Consider the following 27,991-nt stretch of genomic DNA (forward strand, 5'->3'; position numbering starts at 1 on the left):
ATATTTTTAAATGGTTTATTATCACATACAGGTGCAGTTTTACAGGGTTAGTCATAGTAGTATGGCACCTCCTGGAGTAAATTAGGCTTAAGTGCCTTGCTCAACAGGTTTTTCACTTTGGTTGCTCAAGTATTTGAACCAGCAACCTTTCCTTTATTGGCCCAATGCTCTAACCACTAGGCTACCTGCCATCCTAGGCACAAGTAGGCAGAGGTTTTCACAGTGTTACACACATTACAAATATAAGTACAGTATGTACCCTACTATAAATGGGGCAGTGTGATAACTTAAATATGACATTTGATTATGCCATTAACATTGTGAATCCTATGCACCTAAAGTTATTGTGCAAAAGCAAATGTCAGCATTAAGAAGTTCTGAAGGGAACTTTCAAGAATATTGTGATTTCAAATGTCTTGACATCACAGCTCATCACAGTAGTTCACTGTTTAGTGCAAGGGTCCTGTCTAATACAAAATAAATAACACAGCACAGCACAGCTTCTGTATTAGCGGAGTCTGTGGTGCAGGCAAAAAGTCAACCTCAAGTCATATCAACAGTCCGCCTGGAATGAGGAATGCATGCTACATTTGACTGAACACAGGTAGGTAGGTACTGTACTTGGGTAGTGACAGCACGTTATCTGGTAAAACTAGACAAAGTGATTTATAAAATGTGTAAATCCAAAAAAAGAATTAACTTTGGTGGTGAGCTGGTAAATAGTTTTCCAATGTGGTACAATAGAATGAAATATGGATGGTGGAGTGATCAAAAGGCATGATTGAGTCATTAGTGTGTCTATAGCAACAGTTCTGGATTCCAAAGCTATTCGATCACATGACCATCTTGCCAATCCTAAACCACTTTTCAGTTCCTATGCACTACAGACAGGCCCCGTGGGAGGGAACTTGAGCTGGCACATGTGGTCTCCATATGTTTGATATGTTCCATTAACTCCATTCCAGCCATGACAAAAAGGCCCGTCCTCCTATAGCTCCTCCCGCCACCAGTCTCCTCTGACGCTCAGATAGGCTAATAACCGATTGATAATTCTACCTTGTAGTTTTCTTGCAACCTACAGTATCAGACCACTACTTATGACACAACTTTGATTACAATATAGCTACAGTATTTCAAGGGTCAAGGCTCTCGATTGCAACCATTTAATGGCATTTTGCAACTCTTTGACTTGGCTGTGCGACTTAAATCTGTAATTGGTGGCGTGCGAGCTGAACATTCATTACATGGTCACTTCACTCAAAAGTTTTAAAAACGTCCTATTTTTTGAGTGGTTAAAACCATGATTTGGGCAAACAGTGAAGTGCATTATCCTCATGATTCCTGTAATTAAAGTGTCTGCCCAGCCACTTGACCTGTTCTGCTGAAGCCTGCTGCTGTGATGAACAAGCCACGATGTGCACTCCGGGAGTGTGAAAAAAAGCTTCTTGATTGTATAACATTTCACTATAACATTTGAAAATCCAATTGCGGGAAATTCATAGATTTAGAAGCAAATGTTGTTCTCAGCTTTCTGTGGGTATACTTCATATTTGTCATCTCTTAATATTGTCTCAATAGCAACTATTTTACAATCAAAATATTAGACATGGCTTTCAGATACGAAGTCCACGAAATGCGCAATTGCGCATTGAAGCATTGTTGGTCTGTAGGTTAGCAGTGCAACATACTGTAAAAAAAAACAAACAACGTTACTTTTAAATTAATACATGACTACTAGCAGCGGGTATTATATTTAGTGTTAGTGATCTAGCTAATGTGTTTGAGTTTTCACTGTATCATGCGGTGTATAAATCCCAAAATAATTTAGCCTATGATATTAGTGCACATAAAGATTTAGGCAAATTCATCCCTATTGAACAAACAAAAAACAGAAAATTCTGGAGCCCTATTTTAACAGTAAAATATAACAACAATACCCTATCGTCAACTCACAATTCATGACAATCGCTGGATTCGTTTGCACATCAAAATACTGTATCTGGAATCATGCAGTCCTGCTTGTAGATGTCGGATTGAACATTTATTTATTGAATAGCCTAACATCTCAGTAGTTATGGTCCATCTTGGGTTAGTTATAAACATCTTTGATATGACTACTCCCATAAAAACTCTGGATGGAAACGTGGTTTTTGGCTAATGAGGCAATACAAATGTGATGTGGACTAAAATATAACTAAAATTAAAGGGCATTTAGTTGACTAAAACGTCTCTCTTTTCGTCATTTTAACAATGACTAACTCATTATTCAAATCACAAAAATGTGACTAAGATTTTATGATATTTTAGTCAAAATGACAGACGAGAATGAATCTAAAAAAGAGTGCCAAAATGAACACTGAAGCAGATCTGTCGTGGGGAGGGGCTTGGCGTGTGGGGGCTGGTGGAACAGTGGGAAGAGGCGGCTGCGGGGATGTTCCAGTATTGGCTTTGGAAGTTGAGAGCAGAGCGAGCGAACCCGGACAGGTGACATTCTCTCTCCCTTTGTCCGTCACTTTCCATGGGTGGGGGCAGGCTCATGCAATTCCTCAGGGAACCATCACTGCAAAAAATAAAAACACACAAGGCCATTAGACTTTATTCATACTTTATGACAGACATGCAAATCTACAAGTAGACTCCATCCATCCATCCATAATATAACCCAGTAGTAGTAACTCCATGTCTCTCACCTGGTTAGGTCTGCTGGCGCTCCTCTCCAGGCCTGTCTGTACAAGCTCCCAGCCACATCCCCAGCCACCCCAGCTAACCAACGCATGTCTGCAGGCACCTCTGGGATCCACTCCACAATCCTGGAGTACAGGAGAGGGACAACAGAGAGTCAAAGTACTGTCATGTAGCAGTAGGGGGTGCAGTTCTCAACAATTCCCGTGGTGGATTGACTTGCCTATTTTGTGACAATGTCCACTAGGTGGCGGCCCTGTGCAGTGCGTTCAAATTGATTGGGTTTAGTAAGAAACCTCAACCTATTAAATTGTATTTGTCACATGCTTCCAACAATGCAGAGATAAAAAAGACAAATAATATAAAAATAACAACAACATTTCGCTACAATCGCATTAACATCTGCAAACCATGTGTATGTGACCTCCTCAGAAAATCGATTTCAAATGCACAATGAGTAACGACAACTTGGCTATATACACTATATACACAGGGAACCAGTACCAAGTTGATGTGCAGGGGTACGAGGTAATTGAGGTAGATATGTACATATAGGTAGGGATAGAATTACTAGACAACGGGATAGATTAAACGGTAACAGCAGCATATGTGATAAATCAAAAGGGATTAGTACGAAAAGGGTCAAGGAAGATATTCCAGGTAGCTATTGATTAATTATTAAACTAACTATTTAGCAGTCTTATAGCTTAGGGGTGGAAGCTGTCCAGGGTCCTGTTGGTTCCAGACATGGTGCATCGGTACCACCATTTTTAGGGCCTTCCTCTGACTGCCTGGTATAGAGGTCCTGGATGGCAGGATGCTTGGCCCCAGTGGTGTACTGGGACTTACGCACTACCCTCTGTAACACCTTGCGGTCGGATGTTAAGCAGCTACCACACCAAGCAGTGATGCAACCAGTCAAGATGCTCTCCAAGGTGCAGCTTTAACATTTTTAGAGGATCTGAGTGCCCATGACAAATCTTTTCAGCCTCCTGAGGGGGAAGAGGCATTGTCGTGTCCTCTTCGCGACTCTGTTGGTGTGATGTGGACCATGATAATTCCTTAGTGATGTGGACACTGAGGCACTTGAAGCTCTCGACCTGCTCCACAGTCCTGGAACATATTCCAGTCTGTGCTAGCGAAAAAGTGCTGCAGCGTAGCATCCGCCTCATTGGACCACTTCAATATTTTGCGCTTCACTGGTACTTCCTGTTTGAGTTTTTGCTTGTAAGCACGAAACAGGAGGATAGAGTTATGGTGAGAATTGCCAAATGGAGGGCGAGGGTGAACTCTGAGCGTCTCCGATGCCACCGTTCTGTCCAGCTAGATTTAATTTACCATGTCCTTGTTCGGCCACAACTGAGAGATATAGGATATTACAGTTCTTCAGATCACGTTGATAGGATAGTCTCCAACAGAGCTCATTCAGTTTATTTTCCAGTGATTGCACGTTCGCCAATAGAACAGAGGGTAGTTATTTGGTTGTTGTGGTGGGCTAATGAGGCTGCTGTATGCTAAAGGCTAGTTATGCTAAAGGCTAGTTATGCTAAAGGCTATTACTGGGCTTTTTAGAAGATGATTTGTTTGCGTTACTGTTGCCATTGAGGGCTTGTTAGTTTGTGGTAGGTAGCACTAGTAGTGGTATACAATGTCGTCTTACCTCTTGCCCACTGAGTAGGCTGATACCACAGGTAGTGTGCAGGGCAGGAGCATGTAGGAGGCCACTCTGACCAGCAGCATCTCAGACACCTGAGCATACAGACCAGGCTTCTGCTGGCACGCCTCACAGAACACTACAGTCATAGAGACACAATATGTCACACTTCGCTGATACGGGCACAGCCTCAGATCACTTTCAGTGACACATAATCAATCACATGTCACTGACAATAGCATAGTGACAACACAATGTTATAACTAGGTAACAACAGCTTTTAACAGCTTTGAGCAGAAAATATTGGAAAGTCTAGGTCAGGGATGGGCAACTTTGATGGGGGTGGGGCCGTGGTGGCCACAAAAAAATCGGAACTCGCAGGTCTGCATACATACATCCATGCCCACACATGCAGTCAGAGACAGCCCTAGCCTTTAGGTGGCCGTAAGTTTTTTTTTAATTGGGGGGGGGGCTCCCACCTTGCAAGTGAAACATTTAAGCATCCCCCCTCTTGACAGAGGAGGGGGAAAATAGCATTTTAAGAGCTAAGTTCCTGCAAATCTACACATTCTGCCATGGGGCGTAGAGAAAATGTTGCAGTTTTAAACCACGTTTGCTACAATTCTACACATTTTTCCATGGGGCGGAGAGAAGATTTTGCAGTTTTTAAAGTTTTTATATCTGAGTGACTAACAAAATCAATGGGGGCTCCCTGATCGGTAATTCGACGATGATCATGATTACTGCAAGTTTAGATAGCTGGCTAAACTAGAATTTATCAATCCCCCCCCAAGAATTGCTGACATGGGCTAATTGAGTGACTGCCAGTAGCTAAGTTTCCATCCAATCTGTGACAGATTTTCATGTGAATCTTCTAAAATCTGCATAAAACAATATGCGCATTTTCCCACCAGAGATGTGTTTCCATTAAACTGACTTTTTGCGGCTAAAAGACTGGTCATGATGACGTAGCGCACACCATGTCTGCATTTATTAAATTGTACCGCCATTTCATGTATCCATCAGCCTGGTGGTGACTTTTTGTCATGCATCAGGTAATTCATCCGCCTGAATTAAATAGTAACTAATTAACTAACATAATTGCAAAAGGGTTTTCTAATGATCAATTAGCCTTTCAAAATGATAAACTTGGATTAGCTAACACAACGTGCCATTGGAACACAGGAGTGATGGTTGCTGATAATGGGCTTCTGTATGCCTATGTAGATATTCCATTTAAAAAAATTATCTGTTTCTTTTCTTTCAAAAACAAGGACATTTCTAAGTGACCCCAAACTTTTGAACGGTATATATATAAACATTTTGGGGGGGAAATTGATACGTAGGCCTACAAAATGGCGCGGGACGCAAGTTGCCCATCCCTGGTCTAGGATGACCTCCTATCTACCTTTCTTGATTTGGGTTGGCAGGTTGTCAACAATATGCTCATCCAAACACCAGTGTTGCTTCCTCAGGAGGCGTAGCCGCCAGAACATCCCGTTCTTAGTGGTTTCCATGGCGACGGGCTTGCAGCAGCAGGTGGCTTCTGATAGGTTGGGGCCGGCAGTCGGACACTCCAGCTTTAGCAGATCTGACAACATAAACGATACATTAATAATCTTTGTAATACAACATAGATTAGTTGTTTGTTTAGCACAAAAAACGGTGCGTGGCAACTATGGGGCAAAACAGACAGGGTTGGCTTAGATTGTTTTTGTCTCAATGTTTATTGAAACCATAAATACATTTGCACAATGAGCATCTGTTGTCTCTCAAATACATTGTTACAGTTGTTGGTTAGCTAGCTAGCCATAGTAGCATTGACATGAAATCAGTTAAAACACCTAAAAACAAGAAATGGTAATCAAGATTAAACTAGATGAAACAAGCCACCTACGAGTCCCCACACGACAGCTTCTTGTCATTGTTGCTAGCTATCTGACTGTTCAGAATCATAACAAAGCACGGCTTCTCGCACCATCGATGCGCGCACCTTTTACTGATGTTTTCAGCCAATCCGTCTATACAAATATTACACCATAAATAAGTGTTGGTTTACCATAATGGAAATGGAAATTAGTGCTGGTTTACTTTACACTTCATTTTGAACCCTGTACAATTGACATCATTGATGCTCACTGCGTATATGTCACAGTAGCTTATGATCTTAGCACAGCCCACTATTACTGTCAAAGGCAACATGGTAATACTCACGGTTCTCCTCAAGAAAGCGAAGGGTGTCCTTGTAGCCACTCTGACATATCTCTGCCATGACCTGTCAAAGAAAACACATAGATCGTACCTATTGAGGTAGGGGATCATATGCAAGAGATAGATTGAATAAATATACTGCTCATGTAAAAGAGACAGAGGATACCCATAAGGCCGAGATTTTGTTAATCATATAACAACCGATATATAACCACACAAAATACAGGGCAACGGCTCAGACACATTCATCATGTCATGTGTTATAACTATTACAATTTCACTTACTGATTAGCAATCATGTTATTGCTGATACTTTTTGGAGAAATGTCCTCTGGTCTGATGAAACAAAAATAGAACTGTTTGGCAATAATGACCATTGTTATGTTTGGAGGAAAAAGGGGGCGGCTTGCAAGCCGAAGAACACTATCCCAACCGTGAAGCACGAGGGTGGCAGCATCATGTTGTGAGGGTGCTTTGCTGCAGAAGGGACTGGTGTAATTCACAAAATAGATGGCATCATGAGGTAGGAAAATTCTGTGGATATATTGAAGCAACATCTCAAGACATCAATCAGGAGGTTAAAGTTTGGTCGCAAATGGGTCTTCCAAATGGACAATGACCCCAAGCATACTTCCAAAGTTGTGGCAAAATGGCTTAAGGACAACAAAGTCAAGGTATTGGAGTGGCCATCACAAAGCCCTGACCTCAAGCCTATAGACAATTTGTGGGCAGAACTGAAAAGGTGTGTGTGAGCAAGGAGGCCTACAAACCTTACTCAATTACACCAGCTCTGTCAGGAGCAATGGGCCAAAATTCATGTTAACCCTTGCAAGGCTGCTGGCCCGCAAAGCATCCATAGCCGCTTACTCAGAGCATGCGCAGACCAGCTGGCTGGTGTGTTTATGGACATATTCAATCGCTCCCTATCTCAGTCTGCAGTTCCCACATGCTTCAAGATGGCCACGATTGTTCCTGTAGCCAAGATATCAAAGATAACTGAACTAGATGACTACCACCCCGTAGCACTCCCTTCTGTCATCATGAAGTGCTTTGAGAGACTAGTCAAGGATCATATCACCTCCACCTTACCTGCCACCCTAGACCCACTTCAGTTTGCATACCGCCCCAGCAGGTCCACAGACGATGCCAGGTGGTGAAGGTAGGAAACAACATCTCCACTTCACTGACCCTCACACTGGGGCCCCACAAGGGTGCCTGCTCAGCCCCCTCCTGTACTCCCTTTTCACCCATGACTGCATGGCCATTCACACCTCCAACTCAATCATCAAGTTTGCAGACGACACAACAATAGTGGGCTTGATTACCAATAACGACAAGACAGCCTACAGGGAGGAGGTGAGGGCACTCGGAGGTTGAAGAAATTTGGCTTGTCACCTATAACCCGGACAAACTTTTACAGATGCATAATTGAGAACATCCTGTCAGGCTGTATCACTGCCCGGAAAGGCAACTGCACCGCCCTCAACTGCAAGGCTCTCCAGAGGGTGGTGCGGTCTGCACAGCGCATCACCGGGGGCAAACCGCCTGCCCTCCAGGACATCTACAGCACCCGATGTCACAGGAAGGCCAAAAAGATCATCAAGGACAACAACCACCCGAGCCACTGCCTGTTCACCCCACTACCATCCAGAAGGTGAGGTCAGTACATGTGCATCATAACTGGGACCGAGAGACTGAAAAACAGCTTCTATCTCAAGGTCATCAGACTGCTAAATAGCAATCACTAACTCAGAGAGGATGCTGCCTGCATAGAGACTCAAATCATTGACCACTTTAATAAATGGGATCACTAGTCACTTTAAACAATGCCACTTTAATAATGTTTACATATCTAACATTACTCATCTCATATGTATATCCAGTATCTTATACCATCTATTGCATCTTGCCTATGCCGCTCGGCCATCGCTCATCCATATATTTATATGTACATATTCTTATTCCATCCCTTTAGATCCCTGTATATTAGGTAGTTGTTGAGGAATTGTTAGATTACTTGTTCGATATTACCGCACTGTCGGAACTAGAAGCACAAGCACTTCGCTACACTCGCATTAACATCTGCTAACCATGTGTATGTGACAAATTACATTTTATTTGATTAAAGTATGGGCATTCGTACACAGCCTGTGTGTGTGAAGTTAGTCAGAGTTGGTTAAACACTAGTACATGTGAAGGAAAATTAAGGGTTTAGTTTGTGTGAATGTGTGTGCATGTCATGTAAAGGTCATGTCAAATGTAAAGGCGCCTGAGTCAAAAAAAAACACAGTTCCTTGTTCTAAGTAGGGTCCCTGCACATGACTCTGTCAGTGGGATTTGTGGCCACAGGGATTACATAATCCTACAATTCCAGAAAACACAACATTCCATGAAGGCAAAAGATGGTGGCAGATCTTGGATTTCAGCAACAATAATAACACATAAACTAACATAAACTAAACTAAGAGACACAGATCAACCTCAAAGAGGGATAAGTTCACCTCGCGCTAAAAGTTGACTCCCATGTCATTTTCCAGACAGTGAAGGAGAATGAGGAACGCAGGGAATGTATCAACAATAACAGAAGCCAATAATGTCCTGCCAGTACTGATCACTGTGGAGTTGGGGAGGGACAGGGCAGGTTAATGTTTAGATAGGAAGTACTGTATGGGGAGTGAGGGTAGGAGGAAGTTGGGGTTATATAATTAGGAAATATGATAGTGGGAGGTCAGGGGTCAAGTTATAAGGTGTCCAGTCACCCATACCAGACCACTAGACTCTCCTATAGAAAAGTAAATAGAATGTTTAGAACCATGGAAAACTACTATTTCAAGGGTACCTAAATAAGGTTTTCTTTCAGTTTTCGGTGTGGGTTACCACCCCACCACGGAGCATCGAGTTCCTTATTTTCTATTTTCAGAAATTCTGCTAACTTCAGCTTCACTTTACCAATTGAAGTTACCTCAGTTAGCTTGTCAGCAGAGCTTTTTGTCATCTGCTAGCTACAGTACACATGTTGCCTGGCTTACAAACAATTGGCTTTGTTAGCTAGCTAGCTGTACTGCTTTAACATCCCACTAATAGCAGGTTCCCACAAATGTTTCTACTTCTAGCTCTCCATCAGTTCCCACTGTTCGCAGTTAGCTAGCTGAATTTTCGAGTGTCTTGGCTTGTTAGTGGGCTAACGGCACCACTGGTGTTTTAGCTAGTGTGGGCGCAAACGGTACATATAGGGACAAACATAATACTGTAGAGCAAAGGTGCACATTAGACCACAAGAGGAAGAGGACACACTTAGAGTGCATTTGCCATTCTGGTAAAAACAGGAAACCAAGAAATAACAGACATAATGGCCAAAGCCATTAAATGCATAAATGCTTAGGGTAAAGTGCATTGTCTATTGTAGAGGACAGGAAACCAAAGCAAGGCCATGAGTGCATAGGACAGCTGGACATACCGAGGTCAGAGGGACACACAAAGGAGGGTGTCAGCCAAATGACCAACAGATGGACTATAGACATAGTACATATATCATTCATAGGACACGAAAGGGTCCTGCCACCATTATAATCTAATCATAATCTAATCAAGAGCGGATATAGGCGTTATTGGGCATGAACAAGCAGGAAGCCTGAACTGAAAGATAATGGTGGCAGATGACCTGAGGGAAGTAACTTCATAAACATATGGAATGGACTCATATGCTGTGTGTGTATAAATACAGAGCCAGTGCTCTGGGAAAGTGTGTGTTCTACGGAACATCTAGGCTACTGATATGTTTGTATTAAAAGCCTATATTGAATTCACAAGTTGTTGTAAGTGTTATATTTTGAAACGATTCTCCACGACACTAGCAACCTCTGGGCTAAACCGCAATTCTGGTTTGTTTGACTAGCACGAGCGGTGCTGTTTCTTCAGACAGACACAGTCCACTCACCAGCAGCACGCTCACCAGCAACACGGTGCCTCAGAGCACAGATGTCACTCCAAGCAACGAGCAGCGGAGACTACCTCGGCTTCACCTGGAGGGAAGGGGAAGAAGTGGCACACCTAGTGCTAGGTGCGGGGCTCGAAGATCCAGCAGAGTTCCTTTGACCTTGGCGACCAGAGTCTCCTCAGAGTCCTGTGTGAGGTCACACAAGCTCATTTACACATGGTAAAGGTGTTGCACAGGAGCTCCCATCAAGATCCATAAGCCCTCGTTGGGGCGGGTCAACACTACTCTTCCCCAAGTATAGTTCTCAAATAAAGAGCTCCCATCACATCCAGGCCCACAGGCTGAGGGTGATGGTTCAGAATGTTCCCATGCAAAACAACCAACTTCTTGAGGGTGTCATTGTCTCTTCCACAAGACAGGTTGCCCACATGTGGAGTTGCCCCAAGTGGGGTGACTGCCACAGGGCTCCTCATCCCCACCAAGGGTCAGGCGGGTTCCCTTACATCTCACAGAGAGCAGTGGGGCACGAGTGCAGTCTACCCTTGGGTCCCATGCACTGTAGACCAGGGGTACAGACTACAATTCGCAGGGCCCCCCCCCCCGCTTTTCATGGGAATAGTACAGCGGCCCGAATCCTTAGAGATGAGAAACAGTCTCTGTTGGCCAAGGGAGCCACACGCGTGGTGCTGAGGGAGGAAGCTCACCAGGGCTTATTCAGACATTATTTCTTGGTCCCCCCCCGCCCCCCCCCCCCCCCCCCCCCCCAAAAAAAAAGGGGATCCTGGATTTGCAGCACCTCAACAAGTATCTGAAAGTCTACAGATTTCGATGGTTGATCTGACGTGTTGATCTGCGTGGACACTCGGGTGCAGGCAACGGAGCACATAGCCCAGCTATTGTCACACCTGCTCGCTCTAGGCTTCAGGATAAATTGTGCCAAAAGCTTACGCCTTATCGAACCAGCAGAAAATATTTTAGGGATTGTCTCTGGACTCTGTAGCCTGTTGAGCAGCCCTCACCGTGGAGACAGCGACGGCTTTTCGCCACTGTGTTTTGCCCAGCAACATCAGTCACGTAATGGATGTGTCTGAAGCTTCTTGGGCTCATGGCCTCCATGATTGTGGATGTTCCGCTTGGTCTCCTCCTCATGAGACTTCAAGCAATGGGTGACCTCACTCCACTTGGACCCGTCTCTCCACCAGCACAGGTGCGTGCTTCTCTCTGCAAAGTGTATATCGGCACTTCAATACTGGAAAGATCCATCCCTCTTGACGCGGGGCTGCCCTACTGGGAGAGTCTTCACCGTAAAGAAGTGACAAAGGAGGCATCACTACAGGGATGGGGGCAGTCCACGAAGGGCGTACGGTGAACGGCATATGGTCAGACTCTATGAGTACAGCCCATATCAATGTTTTCAAGCTCTATGCTGTGTTACCAGGCCTCACGCACTTCAGTCCATTCTTACAGGGCCAACATGTCCTGATCAGCTCAGACAATACGTCTACATTGGCATATATCAACCGACAAGAAGTAACATGCTCCTATCAACTTCACTCTCTAGCGAAAGAGGTCTTGCTCTGGAGCACCGACCATCTGTTGTCTCTCGGAGCAACACATGCCATGTAGACTAAGCTGAAGTGCAGATTTACTGTCGTGGGGGAACCGCCTACCAGGGGAGTGGTGACATCATCCTGAAGTCATCAAGGAGGTGTCGGGGCGTTAAGGCAGGGTTGCCATCGATCTGTTCGCAGTGCAGGACAATGTTCCCTGTCGTGTGTTCTTCGTGATGAGAGATCACAATGCTCTTCTAGGCGTGAACGCGCTGGCCCACAAGTGGCCAGACGTGCTTCTGTACGCCTTCCCTCCAGTGGGCCTGACCCCCCCTACTCTGAACAGAGTGAGAGCAAACAGTCTATCCCTCATCCTGATAGCTCCGCATTGCCCGGGAAGCCATGGCTGACGGAGATTGTACCTCTCCTGTACGGGCAACCATGGCGCCTCCCACAGCTCAGGGATCTGCTATCCCAAGAGCAAGGCAAAATATTCCACCCTCATCCCGAGCTGATGGATCTCTGAGCCTGACCTGTGAGAGGTCCAACTTAGACTCGGCGGGCTTGCCTCCGAGCGTGGTTGCCACAATTCAGAGCACCACAGCTCCTTCTACAAGAGGTGGAGGGTATTTGAGAGGTTGTGTTCGAGACAAGAGTTGGTGTCCTTTCAGTGTTCCTTCCCTGCCGTTCTCTCCTTCCTACAGGAATTTTTCGACAAGGGCAAGGCGTTAGAGACCTTCATCCGCTCTCGGTTCATCCTTCATGCACTCAGTTTGCCCCTGACTACTCCAAGGTTATGATACAGCCTCACGCTGCATTCATTCCTAAGGTCATTCCCATGACTTATTATTGTCAAGCCACTGACCTCTTTCCCCTCCACCCTCCGCTGTTCTCTTTTCCAGAGCAGCAGTGCCTTAACAAGTTGTGTCCGGTGCGCACACTGCGCATCTACATAGACAGTACTAGGCCATTCCGGAGTTGTGACTAACTGTTTGTTTGCTTCAGCAATCCTGCTCTGGGAAGGGCTTTGCCCAAACAACGCCTCTCCCAGTGGGTAGTGGAGACTATCACCAAGGCATACAGTTGTCAGGGATTGCAGTCTCCCCTGGGTGTTCGGGCACATTCCACTATAGGAATTGCCACTGTTCAGAGGCATCTCCGTCTTGGTGATTTGTGTGGCGGATAGTTGAGCTTCCCCTCACAACTTGGTGAGGTTCTATCACCTGGACGTTACTGCGCCTTCCCTGGTGCACACAATCCTTGGTGCTGGAGCTGAGTAGGATGGATCAGGTACATTACCATGTTCCAAAACGGGCTTCTCAGGATACTGACTATTGGCAATCGGTGCATTTTGCAAGTATGCCATTGTGAGATGTCGAACCGAGTCGAGTGAAAGAAAACGTTGGATTACAGTATGTAACCCCAGTTCAGTGTAGGAGATGAGGGAGACATCACACCAGATTGCACTTGTCTAATAGGTAGTTCTGAGAATGAGGAAACCAGAGCAGTGCAGTGTGTTATATAGACATGCAATGCATACACCCACAAAGCTCTGATTGGCCTGTTAGGCGTGATTGAATAAAACTTTAACCAATGACCCGCAGAAGAGGGTGTGTCCCATAGTGAGATGCCTCCCTCGACTCTTTCAGGGAACCCGGAGTTACACACCGTAACCCAAACATTTCATAACACATTCATAACCCATACATAAGGCATTTACAAGTAGTCATAAACAACCCATCTAATGAATGGGACTAAGGAGCATCCTGATCCTCCATCCTACCTTCGGCAACAGGGCCTACATAAGGACTTCATAACACATTCATAACACATAAATAACACATTGGTAAGCAGTCATAGCGGGCGTCCTACACTCTTAAAAAAATGGGTTGCAAAAGAGTTTTTCGGCTGTCCTCATAGGAGAACCCTTTTTGGTTCCAGGTCGAACCCTCTGTGGAAAGGGTTCTACATGGAACCCAAAATGGTTCTACTTGGAACTAAAAAGGTTTCTTCAAAGAGTCCTATGTGGACAGCCAAAGAACCCGTTTAGGTTCTAGATAGAAGAAAGGGTGCTAAGTGTGTACCTTGGGTTCTGGGGGGAACAGGGCCTTGCTGAGGTGGTACATGTTGCTCAGGTTCAACCGGATGGAGGTGTTGGTGAAACGAAGCTCGTGGAAGTTGAAGGAGGTGTCCCGGGGACAGATGTCGCTTTCGCCTGAGAACGGAGAGATGGTGATGGTGTTCTTCAGCTCTGACTGAGGAAGGTTGTCACTGATCCCCCCATCCACATAACGCTGAGAGAGAAGAGGGGGGAGAGAGGGAGGAGGGAGAGCGAAAGTGAGAATACTTGGGTGTTTTTGGAACCATGCACAACTTACATCAGGACCACAGCCTCTCCACAGAACAAGACCCCGGGCATACTGTGGTCAAGGTGTCTCAGGGCTGACAGAGATGACTGTTCTACATCTCTTGTACAGTATAAAGGCTACCAACTTAGAATGAATGCCAGATAAATCTTCTCTAAGAGGCAAGACACATCAATATAGCTGTTAAAGAATCCCCCTACCAAGGGCGCTATTTCACTGTTTTGTGTAAGCATTTGTTTATTTGCTTTCTGGAGCCGCGCTGTCTGAATTTCACCCATCCTCACCCTTCGTCCCCCTCACCTGAGATATCAATATCTCCTCCAGTTCATGGCTTCAGCCAATCAGACAATAGCCATGTGTCTCAAATCTTTGCACGTTCTAGCCCTGCAGTCTCTCCAGGCCCTGATTGGCTAGCCAGCCTTACTCACGCTCTCCAAGGGAGTAAATATTGCCCTGTACCTAAACTGCGTTATTCCAGTCTGTGAGTGTGGGTGAACAGATGTGCATACGATTTGTGACTACAAAGTAAATTGATGTTGCTGTTATCATTGTAGTATGTACTAGAGTAGCAGTATTCCATGTAGTTCTCATTCCTGTTATTATTATGTTACTACTGATATTGTATGCAATGACGAGTCCTTGCTCTTGTGTGTTGCTGTGCAACTATTTGTATAACATACAGTCCTTGTCATTGGTTTTACTGTGCTATTGCCACGCTAGTCATTCATCTGGTGTTACTATGTAATACATGGTTATTAGGTCATTGTTAGGTACAGTCCTTGTTGTTTAATCCCATACCCCATTATATCGTGCTCTGAAAATATCTATTCAGGACAGTATATTTCTCCTGTATAGCATATTTACTCCCTCTCGATTTCTGTCCATTACAGAACCATACCCATGTACATCTTCTCCTGTGTATGATTAAAGTTCCTGTGTGTGTTGACTCTGGGCTGTTTTATTCCCTCTAACCGGGGGAGGTGTGTTAGTGAGTCACAAACTAGTAAAATATGTAGAGCCGGGTCACTCTCTTTCAATTGCCCTGTGCTCGATACAGAAATGGATCAAGCTCATAGGCCATTAAAGCACTGACAGATACCCCTAGGTATCTTGAGGAGAGAGGAAGTAAATAATAGTATTTGGAAAATACATTATAAATATTGGTTGACTGCCTCCGCCTATCTTCTGCTAAAAATAACATGTCACTTAACCCAACTCGGTTGTCAATGAAATCGAATGTATACGATACGACATATTCAAGGAAAAATTTTCCTTGAGGGCATATTAGGTGTGGCGTGTCAGCAGAAGATTTCCCCTAAACCAGCTTCTCCTCACTGTCAAATCATGACCAAACAGACCGACAGTACTATTTGGAGAATTAATCAACTTTGCCAGTCTTATGTAATTGCACGATGCAGCTCCATTTCAAGTACAGATTTGTGAATGAATTGAAATGTTTCTAGTGTAAAACGCTTAGAACATCTGAGGGAAAAAAGGATATCAGTTTCAAAACCAGATTAAGACTCAATTTGGCAGTGAGGTTGGCAAAAACATTGAGTTGTTAGTTTACCTGAAATGCACCTAGATCTATTTTTCTGGATCATTGTAGAATTTGGACCCATTTTGAGTCCCACATAATCGTGTGTTCTCTACTCCCACCATTAATCCACAGATAAAAGGGAAGGCCTAGTTAGTTTCTAGTAATCTCTCCTCCTTCAGTCTTCTTCTGTGGGCTTTACATGGCGGTTGGTAACCAACCTGGCTACGCAGACGCTCATTGACGCGTGCGAGCAGTTTAGATGAAATGATTGAATAACATGCATGTGTACATTTATTTTGCAGCCCATGCAACGCAGGCGGTGTGGTCAGCATATTAGACAGGTCTGTGTGTTAATGTGTTCAGTCACAGTGTAGACTTGGCCCTGAGCCAGAATGGTACGAGAGAGAGAATACCTAAATAGGTCAGTGCTATATGGTAGTTGATGTTTTGTAGGACTGCGCTCCTATGTCCTAGTGACTCAGTTTAGAATGGAGCCACCCTGGACTTCCTGGTCCAAATCTGCTGAGGCCAGAAGCCAGTCTGGAAGTACACTATATATACAAAAGTATGTGGACACCCATTAGAATTTGTGGATTTGGCTATTTCAGCTACTTGGTGACAAGTGTATAAAATCGAGCACACCGCCATGCAATCTCCATAGACAAACATTGGAATTAGAATGGCCTTACTGACGAGCTCAGTGACTTTCAATATGGCACCGTCATAGGACGCCACCTTTCCAACAAGTCAGTTCATCAAATTTCTGCCCTGCTAGAGCTGACCGGTCAACTGTATGAATGAATTACTGAAATGTTATTTTGTGTCAAATCGCCAATTGGCAACCCATCCCTTATGGGATTAATTGACACATAAACAAACATTACAAAAATTCACTATGGTAATTAAATGATAACCCTTCTTCCTGTGTTCTCTGCATTGGGTATCGCATAAAGAGTGAAAAAGAAATGTACGGTAAAAATCAAAACATAATAGTAAATAAGGTTATCCAAGCAATAATTACATCCCTAGAGCAGTAAAATAATATACATACATACATACTGTACATACACACTGTACATATACACATGCATACATACATACATATACACATGCATACATACATACATATACACATGCATACATGCATACATATACACATGCATACATGCATACATATACACATGCATACATACATATACACATGCATACATACATACATATACACATGCATACATGCATACATATACACATGCATACATACATACATATACACATGCATACATACATACATATACACATGCATACATACATACATATACACATGCATACATACATACATATACACATGCATACATACATACATATACACATGCATACATGCATACATATACACATGCATACATACATACATATACACATGCATACATACATATACACATGCATACATACATACATATACACATGCATACATGCATACATATACACATGCATACATACATATACACATGCATACATACATACATATACACATGCATACATACATACATATACACATGCATACATGCATACATACATACATACATACATACATACATACATACATACATATACACATGCATACATACATACATACATACATACATACATACATATACACATGCATACATACATACATATACACATGCATACATGCATACATACATACATACATACATACATACATACATACATACATACATACATACATACATACATATACACATGCATACATACATACATATACACATACATATACACATGCATACATACATACATATACACATACATATACACATGCATACATACATACATACATACATACATACATACATACATACATACATATACACATGCATACATACATACATATACACATACATATACACATGCATACATACATACATACATACATACATACATACATACATACATACATACATACATACATACATATACAGATAAATAAATACAGAAAAAAAAAGAAAAAAAGAAACAGAAGTAATTTCAACCCAGTCTGGCACAAAGAGAATATTCATATGGGAGACAAGCCTATACACAATCTATAAACACACATGCCATTTACCACATAGAAGCAACATCTTTTTACAAGTTAATTATAGTTGGCCCTTTTTCGTTTATTCCAGGCTCTAAATAATCCTCAAACGGAAATACACTATATGTGCTGTTATTGGGAAGTGGAAAATTCTAGGAGCAACCAACGGCTCAGCCGCGAAGTGGTAGGCCACACAAGCTCACAGAACGGGACCGCCGAGTGCTGAAGCACGTAGTGCATAGAAATTGTCTGTCCTTGGTTGCAAAACACACCACTGAGTTCCAAACTGCCTCTGGAAGCAAAGTCGGCACAAAAACTGTTCATCTGGAGCTTCATAAAAAGCTCCATGGCCGAGCATCCGCACACAAGCCTAAGTTCACCTTGCGCAACGCCAAGCGTTGGTTGGAGTGCTGTAAAGCTCACCGCCATTGGATTCTGGAGCAGTGGAAATCACGCTTCACCATCTGGCAGTCCGAAGGACGAATCTGTCTTTGGCAGATGCCAGGAGAACACTACCTGCCTCAATGTATAGTGCCAACTGTAAAGTTTGGTGGAGGATGAATAATGGTCTGAGGCTGTTTTTATGGTTTGGGCTAGGCACCTTAGTTCCAGTGAAGGGAAATCTTAATTCCTGTTTCAGCATGACAATGCCCCCGTTTACAAAGTGAGGTCCATAGGGAAATGGTTTGTCGAGATCGGTGTGGAAGAACTTGACTTGCCTGCACAGAGCCCTGACCTTAACTCTATCAAACACCTTTGGGATGAATTGGAATGCCGACTGCGAGCCAGGCCTAACCGCCCAACATCAGTGGAAGCAAGTCCCCTCAGCAATGTTCCAACATCGGTTGAAAGCCTTCCCAAAAAAGTGGAGGCTGTTATAGCAGCAGGGGGGTGACAACTCCAAATGAAAGCCCATGACGAGCAGGTGTCCACGTACTTTTGGTCATGTAGTGTGTATATATGTATATATATATATATATATATACATAAAATACATCACTGACCTGGAAAATGGTCCACGGGTTGATTAGCTACTAGGGTAAGGTAGATTGACAAATGGACAAGTACCAGAGTGTATACACAGACCGACAGACAGACAGACAGAAATACACACGAACAGAATCATTGTGCAACACTTGAACCTATAGCCTCCTTATGACTATGACCTGAGCAATAAAGGCATCTTAAAGACCATAATAACCTCAGTCCAACATTTGCTGATTTTTCTTGGAAATTAAGGAAACCGTGTTCAAGGAAACGTAAGAAAGCAGTTGAGACATTAGGGCCTTGGGCACTTACCACTCCTTGGAAGGATGGGGGGATCAGGCCACAGTATATGGGGATGAAACAGCTACACAGCAGCGCCTGTAGACACACCAGAGAGAGATGTTACACAGTCCAACCCATACAACTAATGTAAACAGTCAATGGCAGAGCCAGTAGCTGAAAGGACAAATATTTCTGGGATATGTATGGGATGTGGAAAAACTCTCAAGTGCTCAGGGGTGTTCAGGGCCCATATTCACAACTGTTCATAGTAGGAATGCTGATCTACGATCAGGTCCCAACTCCAATCCATTATGATTTAAGTGGCAAAACCGATCCTAGATCAGTACTCCTACTCGGATATGTTTTGTGAATAGCAGCCCAGGTGGGTTGAATGAGGACACTGACCTGGATGAGCTCCTCCTTGGACTTGAACTCGGACACGATGACGTTTTGTCCATCAGACACGCGAGTGAGTGACACACACAGCCTCCCGGAGGCGAGTGTGTGAGCGTTGGCGGGCAGGTCGCGCTCCAGGCCCGACCTGATGATCTTGAGCGGGTTGAAGGAGGGGTGGAGGGGACCCAGGTTACGCTTCCGGGCATCCATGACCGTTTCGATCACATCCTCACAGCACTTAGCTAGAGTAGGGGAGGGACGGAGAGACAGTCTGTTAGTTGTGTTAGGGTCTTCCATTTGGAGGAATTGGTTAATAGTTTTTATTCAAAGGAAAATTGATTCTCAAGGGCACTAGACAGTCATCTGTAGCTCACAAAAAAAACATTTCTCCACCAGTTTTACTTATTTACTGCCCTGCACCTGTCCTGAGCTAGTTATGTGTGTTTGTCTTATCTACACTTGGATGGAATGTATCTTACTACTTTTATGCTCACAGACAGAGTTCTAGTAAAGAAAATCTATTAGTGATAAGAAACTAATGAAGTAGTGTAATAGTTTATCAAATGGCCCCCTTCTTTGCACTGACTCTCTTGCAGTGGCTCTATGCACACTCACTGGACTCACCCACACACTCACACATACTACAGTGACACACACACAAACACACAAACACACTACATATGCTCTAACACTCACACATAGACACACTTTCACACGCTGCTACACTGTTTATTATCTATTCTGATTGCCTAGTCACTTTTACCCCTACCTACATGTACATAAATCACCTCAACTACCTCGTACCCCAGCACATTGATTCGGTACCGGTACTCCTTTTACAGTTGAAGGCGGAAATTTACATACACCTTAGCCAAATACATTTAAACTCAGTATTTCACAATTCCTGACATTTAATTCTAGTAAACATTCCCTGTCTTAGGTTAGTTAGGATCACCACTTTATTTTAAGAATGTCAAATGTCAGAAAAGTAGTAGAGAGAATGATTTATTTCTGATTCTCTTTCATCACATTCCCAGTGAAGTTTACAAACACTCAATTAGTATTTGGTAGCATTGCCTTTAAATTGTTTAACTTGGGTCAAATGTTTCGGGTAGCCTTCCACAAGCTTCCCACAATAAGTTGGGTGAATTTTGGTCCATTCCTCCTGACAGAGCAGGTGTAACTGATTCAGGGTTGTAGGCCTCCTTGCTCGCACATGCTTTTCAGTTCTGCCCACAAATCTTCTATTGCTTTGTGATGGCCACTCCAGTTTTGCAAATGCTGCCATCTATCCACGGTTTTTGGTTTGGGTAGGCTTTAATAAGTGGGAACAACATCTCCTATACACTTCCTGATGAACTCAGCCACTGTGACCATTGATAAGTCAATGTAATTCTCAGAGGCAACCCGGAACATATCCCAGTTCTCGTGATCAAAACACTCTTGAAGCATGGATTCCGATTGGTCAGACCAGCATTGAATAGACCTTAGCACGGGTACTTCCTGTTTGAGTGTCTGCCTATAGGAAGGGAGGAGCAGAATGGATCTGATTTGCCGAATGGAGGGAGGGAGAGTAACAATGGTTGAGAGTTTTTGAAGAGCACTTACTACACGCAATGTGTTGGAACTTCGGTAGCGTTGTCCTCAAAGTTGCATTGTTAAAATCCCCAGCTACAATAAATGTGGCCTCAGTATATGTGGTTTCTATTTTGCACAAAGTCCAGTGTAGTTCCTTGAGGGCCTTCGTGGTATCGGCTTGAGGGGAAATATACACGGCTATGACTATAACCGAAGAGAATTCTCTAATACGGTCTACATTTGATTGTGAGGTATTCTAGGTCGGGTGAACAAAAGGACTTGAGTTTCTGTACGTTATCACAATCACAACATCAGTAGTTAATCATGAAACATACACCACCGCCTATCTTTCTCCCAGAGAGTTCTTTATTCCTGTCTGCGCGATGTACTGAGAACCCAGCTGGCTGTATGGACGGGGACAGTATATCCAGAGAGAGCCATGATTCCGTGAAACAGAGTATGTTGCAGTCTCTGATGTCTCTCTTGAAGGAGATCCTCGCCCTGAGCTCATCTACTTTATTGTCCAGGGACTGAACATTGGCGAGTAATATACTCGGAGGCAGTGGATGGTGTGCATGCCTCTTGAGTCAGACTAGAAATACACTTCTCTTCTCCGCTGGCGGAGTCCTGGGACAGCCTCTGGAATAAGTTCAATTGTCCTGGGAGGTACGAACAAAGGATGCAATTTAGGAAAGTCGTACTTTGAGAAAGTCGTATTTTGGGAAAGTTGTACCCCTACCTACATGTACAAATTACCTCGACTAACCGGTACCCGCGCACATTGCTGAACCCCCACACATTGACCGGTACCCCCTGTATATAGCCTCGGAATTGTTATTTTATTGTGTTACTTCTTATTTTATTTTTTACTTTAGTTTATTTAGTAAATATTTTCTTAACTCTATTTCTTGAAGTGCACTGTTGATTAAGGGCTTGTAAGTAAGCATTTGACGGTAAGGTTGTATTCGGCACATGTGACAACTAACATTTTATTTTATTTCTGGTCGTAATGCTGGTAAGTTATCGCCTCTCTGATATCCAAAAGTTATTTTTGGCTGTATGTATTGTAATAACACAAAAAATGTTATGGGCTAATAATTTAAGAAATAACACGCAAAAAAACAAAATACTTGCAAAATTGCTTAGGAGCTAGAAGCAGGATGAATGAATTGATCCACACCAGTCACTCTCCTCCATTCTCACCTACCACAGTTACTTTTGGCTGGCTGAATTAGCGCTTTATAGTCTATGCAAGCACTATTTTGAATATCTAATTTATTCAATTGTTATAACCTGCTGACTCACTTTATGAATAAATCCTGAACATGCTGCCAAGCAATTGTGATCCCAACAAGGGCCCCTGTTTATAGTGTCTTTAGGCTATCCAGGGCTTTTTTAAATCCAAGACCAAAAATACTAGACATGTACACTATTGTATTTCACCTATCAGGAATCTCTGAGATTCAACCTCTCCCCGGATTACACAAAAATAAATACTACTAGTCACCGCAGCTGAGTCCCTGACCAGAGCTCCCCTTTGCATGCACATAAAAACATATTTTGGTATCTGTACATCTCCTTTACTGTGAGATGAAGGCAGGCTACCTGTATTTCCCTTGCCTGTCCTTTGCTCTGAATTTGTAGTGCCTGTATAACATCGCCATCGAGTAAAGCTGAAACAATTCAAATGGGCTGTGGGCCTGGGTTCGGTACAGCTACATCACATATGTCAGAGTCAAGGCCCGCGGGCCACATCCGGCCCGCAAGAAGGTTTTTTACGGCCCCTGGGATGATCTTGATTTATTATTAGAACCGGCCCGCAGCAAGCCGGCAGCCCGCAGATCTTTTACACGCACCAATACTACATTTCCCACAATGCAAAGGTGACGCACCGAGCAGTAGGCTGCTTCATTTCAATATTTATTGGCACAGCAGTCATCAGCATCACAGTAAAATTAACTTTCAGATACCCATCAAAAATGGCAAAACGGAAGGTGGATACTGAGAACCGGGGGTTTCAAACAAGGTGGGAGTCGGAGTATATGTTCACGAAGGTAGCTGGAAAACCTGTGTGTCTTCTGTGTGGAGAAAGTGTGGCGGTACTGAAAGAGTATAATCTGAGACGACATTATGAAACGAAACACGCGGACAAAAACAAGAATATGGACATGGAACAAAGGCTACAAAAGGCCAGTTTTATTTTGGCAGAAGAGATCGCTAAATCAGCCCGGCCATTTACGGAGGGGGATTTCATCAAAAACTGCATGATTAAAGTTTGTGACGAAGTTTGCCCAGAAAAAAGGCAACTCTTTTTAAATGTGAGTCTGAGCAGAAACACCATTGCCGAGAGAGTAGACCAGTTGTCCATCAATCTAAAAGAGCAGCTTGTGAAAAAGGGAAAAGATTTTATTGCATATTCCTTGGCTGTGGATGAGAGCACCGACATTTCTGACATTGCCCAGTTGTCAATTTTCATCCGCGGAGTGGACTCCAACCTAAGCGTGACAGAGGAGTTTTTGGCTTTACGTCCTATGCATGGCACAACTACGGGGCATGATTTGTATGAAGAGGTGTCAAGATGTGTAAATGAGATGGAGCTGCCTTGGGAAAAACTCGTGGGTTTGACAACCGACGGAGCACCTGCGATGTGTGGACACAGGAGCGGACTGGTGGCGAAGATACGGGAAAAGATGCAAGAGGAAAACGCGACAGGTGAGCTGACAGCTTATCATTGTATCATACACCAGGAAGCGTTGTGCGGTAAAGCCTTGAAAATGGAGCATGTAATGAGCATCATCACGCGCACAGTTAACTTTATCAGAGCCAAAGGTTTGAATCACCGCCAGTTCAAGGCATTTCTGACGGAGTTAGAAACGGAGCATGGTGATTTGCCTTATCACACAGAGGTGCGATGGCTAAGCCAGGGAAAGGTGCTTCAAAGATGTTTCGAGCTTCGTGAGGAGATTTGTCTGTTCTTGGACAGCAAAGGGAAAGACACAACACAACTCCGAGACGAAATGTTTCTGTGTGAAATGGCTTTTCTGTGTGACATTACGAGTCATCTGAATGCAATAAACTTGCAGCTGCAGGGTCGGGATCGTGTCATCTCTGATATGTACAGTACAGTGAAGGCATTTAAAACCAAACTGACTCTGTGGGAGACGCAGATGCGGAAAGAAAATTTGAGCCACTTTCCCAGCTGCCAGACCATGAAAGAGAAGCTCTCTACCAGTGCGTTCCCGAGCACACAGTTGGCTGATAAAATAGGTATGCTTGCCGCTGACTTTCGACGCCGATTTGCTGACTTTGAAGCACAAAAAAGCAGGTTGGAACTGCTCGGTAACCCATTTGCTGTTGACGTGGAAAGCTCACCACCAAACCTCCAAATGGAGTTGATTGACCTCCAATGCAATGATGCACTGAGGGCAAAATATGCGGCAGTGGGTGCTGCGGAGTTCGCCCGTTTCCTCCCCGGCACAATGCCCCAGCTGCGCATCCAGGCTGCTCAAACGTTGTCTATGTTTGGCAGCACATACCTGTGTGAACAACTGTTTTCTTTGATGAACCTGAACAAAACATCACACAGAAGTCGACTTACTGCTGAACACCTCCACTCAATTCTGAGGATTTCTTCAGCTCAGAGCCTTACCCCGAACATTGATGAACTTGTGGAAAAGATGGGACACCACCAAGTATCACCCTCAACCTCAAACAAGTGAACATTACTGTGCAATCACATATTTAGAGTTTTTACTCAGTTCAAGTTTAAAAGTTAAAATTTAATATTTGTTTTCACTGCATGTTACTTCTCCTTAAACAAAGTGTTGTTTTTGATTAATAGATTTTTGCACTTTATTTTTTGTATTTCAATCCAATTATATTTTTAAAATATTTCAGTTGAGTGGATGATAGAAAATTGCTATTATTGTTTTTTCTTTGAAGTAAATTTAGCCCACTTTTGCTAAAATAGAAAATATAGTCTACTGATGGTGCCTTGAATACCGGTTTCTTTCATTTAATGTTCATGTTATGGGGATATTTATATAAAGGAAATTTGTCTTTTGTGTCTGTTGAAAATTAAAGATTACTGACAGAGCCATAAGAAAATATTGCTTTATTTATCTGATCATATTGTAATATATTTGTTAGGTTTTCAGTAGGTTCAATTAGGTTCACTAGACTATATGCGTCATTTAAAAATTTTTCAATGAACATTCGAACAGTCCGGCCCTCGTCTTGTAGCTGATTTTTTTATTTGGCCCTCCGTCCATTTGACTTTGACACCCCTGAGCTACATGTTCAACACAGCTCAACTGTCATGACCTGTGCAATTAACCCCTCCCTACTACATGGGGTGATGTACTTGTTGTCGGTGATATAAAAGTTGGTGTTGATGGGGTCACAATAGTGCATTGCCTGTCAAGTCTCCTCACCTCTGATTGGTCAGTTCAGTGGAGCCACATCCTTATCTGGTCATAACTGGAAAAGGGGAGGTGTAGTTGAGTGAGCTTGAGGCTTTTATGGTCTGTGCCTGTTAGCTTGTAACATGATGAGAGAGAGAGAGAAAGGGCCTCGAAGATATCTGTAAGATATTTTATCTAAAACCGTAAATGTATTTGGAGTTTTTTGGCCACTGGGCCTAAACACAAACATTCATGAACACATGAAAAAAGTATTGTGTACATCAAAGAATGTAATTTTTCTCCATAAAATTGCTGCAGAAAGATTTTACACAATTTTACATTTTGGAGAGGTTTTTGACGCTTTGGTATGGACAAAAGCACATACAGTCAGATTGGTATAAGATATCTGTATAATGTTATCCCGACGCATGTTGACAAGATGTTGCAGAATCACTGGAAAGGGATATTGACCAGCTGAGCATCTTTGAATAGTCACCTCAGTATACAGCTCAATGAACAAACCAGGCGTTTTGTTATATTTCAGTCTCCTGTGATATGCTGTATATAAACTCAATGCATGCTCAAAATGGAATACATTTCATCTCTATATCATACATGGTACAGGTGTATTCTTCAATTTAAGCCCATAACCGTGTGTGAGGTGTATACTCTTGTCTCAAAGTAGATTTGTTTAAGACTACCAAGAAACGCTCTGTGCGGACCCCTGTTGAAGCACACCGCGGTAAGAGGTTCATGACTCCTATATTGACTGTTCACTCTATAAGTCAAATACATATTTATTTTTTCATTGGTCGCGTACACGTGTTTAGCAGATGTTATTGCAGGTGTAGCGAAATGCCTCCCTCTATTACTCTTCCACACTTTCTTTCAATCTCTCACCCTCTTTTAACACTCTCTCTCATTTAAACATGATACAACTGGGACAGGTATGGACTGATTCCAAGAAACCTGGCAGGTTTCTCTTGACTATAAGGTTATTGGGTTCAAAATAAAGAGAAAGTGGAAAAGGCCAGGTATCGCACAGACACTCAGCTAAGAACTACTCTCTAAGTCAGTTCTATGTGATGCAAGGTTATATTTACTCTTAATCGCGATTGTGTGTGTGCCCCTAGTCAGCGAGATCCATCACTACCATTGGAAGGCCTCTGATCCAGAGGACCAATAGGTTAATAGTCCTTTAACTGACCATTTATCAGTGGTGATATGATCAATGAGTGGTAGACTACCATATTTCAGGCAGGTATTTTGGCTCAATTATAAATCATTTGCAGTTTATAACATGAGAAAACTGTAGCCTATTTTAAAATTCTAAATTCAACCTATAACACCAGTATGTATAATCACCTATCTATTACATAGGAGCAAAGCTTCCAGCATTGTTAGTCATTTCACCCCATGTGTTAAGACCATCAATTATTGTTCTTGAAAATTAATTTGACTGCGAATCTGAAGTTGCCCTAAACACATGAAAGGGAGGACTACTCCTTGTGCGTAAAAGTCCCCCTCCAGGCAATCAACTGATGACAGGAACTGGTCAAATCAAGGGCCAGCGTACAGTAGGGTACTGTAGCCTACCTATGGATGCCTGGCTGGCGAGCATCGAGGCAGAGAGGGAACCGGCTGAAGCCCCGTAAATCTTGGTGGCACCTTTGATAAGGTAGGGCGCTTGTTCCGACAGGCAGCTGGCCACTCCGATGTGATAAATCCCCAGGAACCCGCAGCCGGCGAATGACAGATTCCATTCCTTCGTTAGGTCGAACATCCGTGATGGACAGTCTTTAATTTTAACGAGGACCTACAAGTTTGGGTAAATAAGCTCCTTATGATCACTCCAAAATGTTAACTTTTTTCACTGTTTAATGTCAACAACAGTTCCGAAAGATATTGGAATAGAGGACTACTCTTCTTGTGCAATGTACGAAGAGACGGACATGCATCTATTGAGAATCGCCGGAGCGCTGAACTACCCGGTTCTAGAACAGGGCAGGTCTGGCCAATCTTTATAAAGAGGCAGTCTTATTTTAGGAGGAGCCACGCCTCACACTCTGAATTGGAAATAAATGAGAGAGAGATGCAGTCAATTAATGTATATTGTATTCTAATCTGTATATTACTGCTATTACTGCTAATCTGTATTACTGCTAATCTGTATATTACTGCTATTACTGCTATTACTGTGACATGTCGAACCTTATTAACCGATTTGAGTGGCCATATCATCATATGCGGTCAATTGAGCCGAGACTCGCAAAACCAAGTCAAGTCACCCGCGCTTCAGGTTCCTCCTGAATT

General features: G+C 43.3%; 1 protein-coding gene across 1 annotated transcript; it reads right to left on the reverse strand.

Moving 5' to 3' along the window:
* Window positions 1–18: 18 nt before the first annotated feature.
* LOC110500176 (patatin-like phospholipase domain-containing protein 2) lies at window positions 19–27,706 on the reverse strand. Its single transcript, XM_021577378.2, has 9 exons — window positions 27,275–27,706; window positions 19,707–19,939; window positions 19,332–19,397; window positions 14,119–14,328; window positions 6,551–6,611; window positions 5,745–5,927; window positions 4,343–4,475; window positions 2,691–2,810; window positions 19–2,560 (listed from the first exon to the last, which is right to left on the reverse strand). The coding sequence occupies exons 1-9, from the start codon at window positions 27,459–27,461 to the stop codon at window positions 2,332–2,334; spliced, it is 1,422 nt and encodes a 473-aa protein (XP_021433053.2). The 5' UTR covers window positions 27,462–27,706; the 3' UTR covers window positions 19–2,331.
* Window positions 27,707–27,991: the final 285 nt, after the last annotated feature.

This window comes from Oncorhynchus mykiss, chromosome 21, assembly GCF_013265735.2.
Source record: "Oncorhynchus mykiss isolate Arlee chromosome 21, USDA_OmykA_1.1, whole genome shotgun sequence".
In the NCBI taxonomy this organism is placed as follows: Eukaryota; Metazoa; Chordata; class Actinopteri; order Salmoniformes; family Salmonidae; genus Oncorhynchus; species Oncorhynchus mykiss.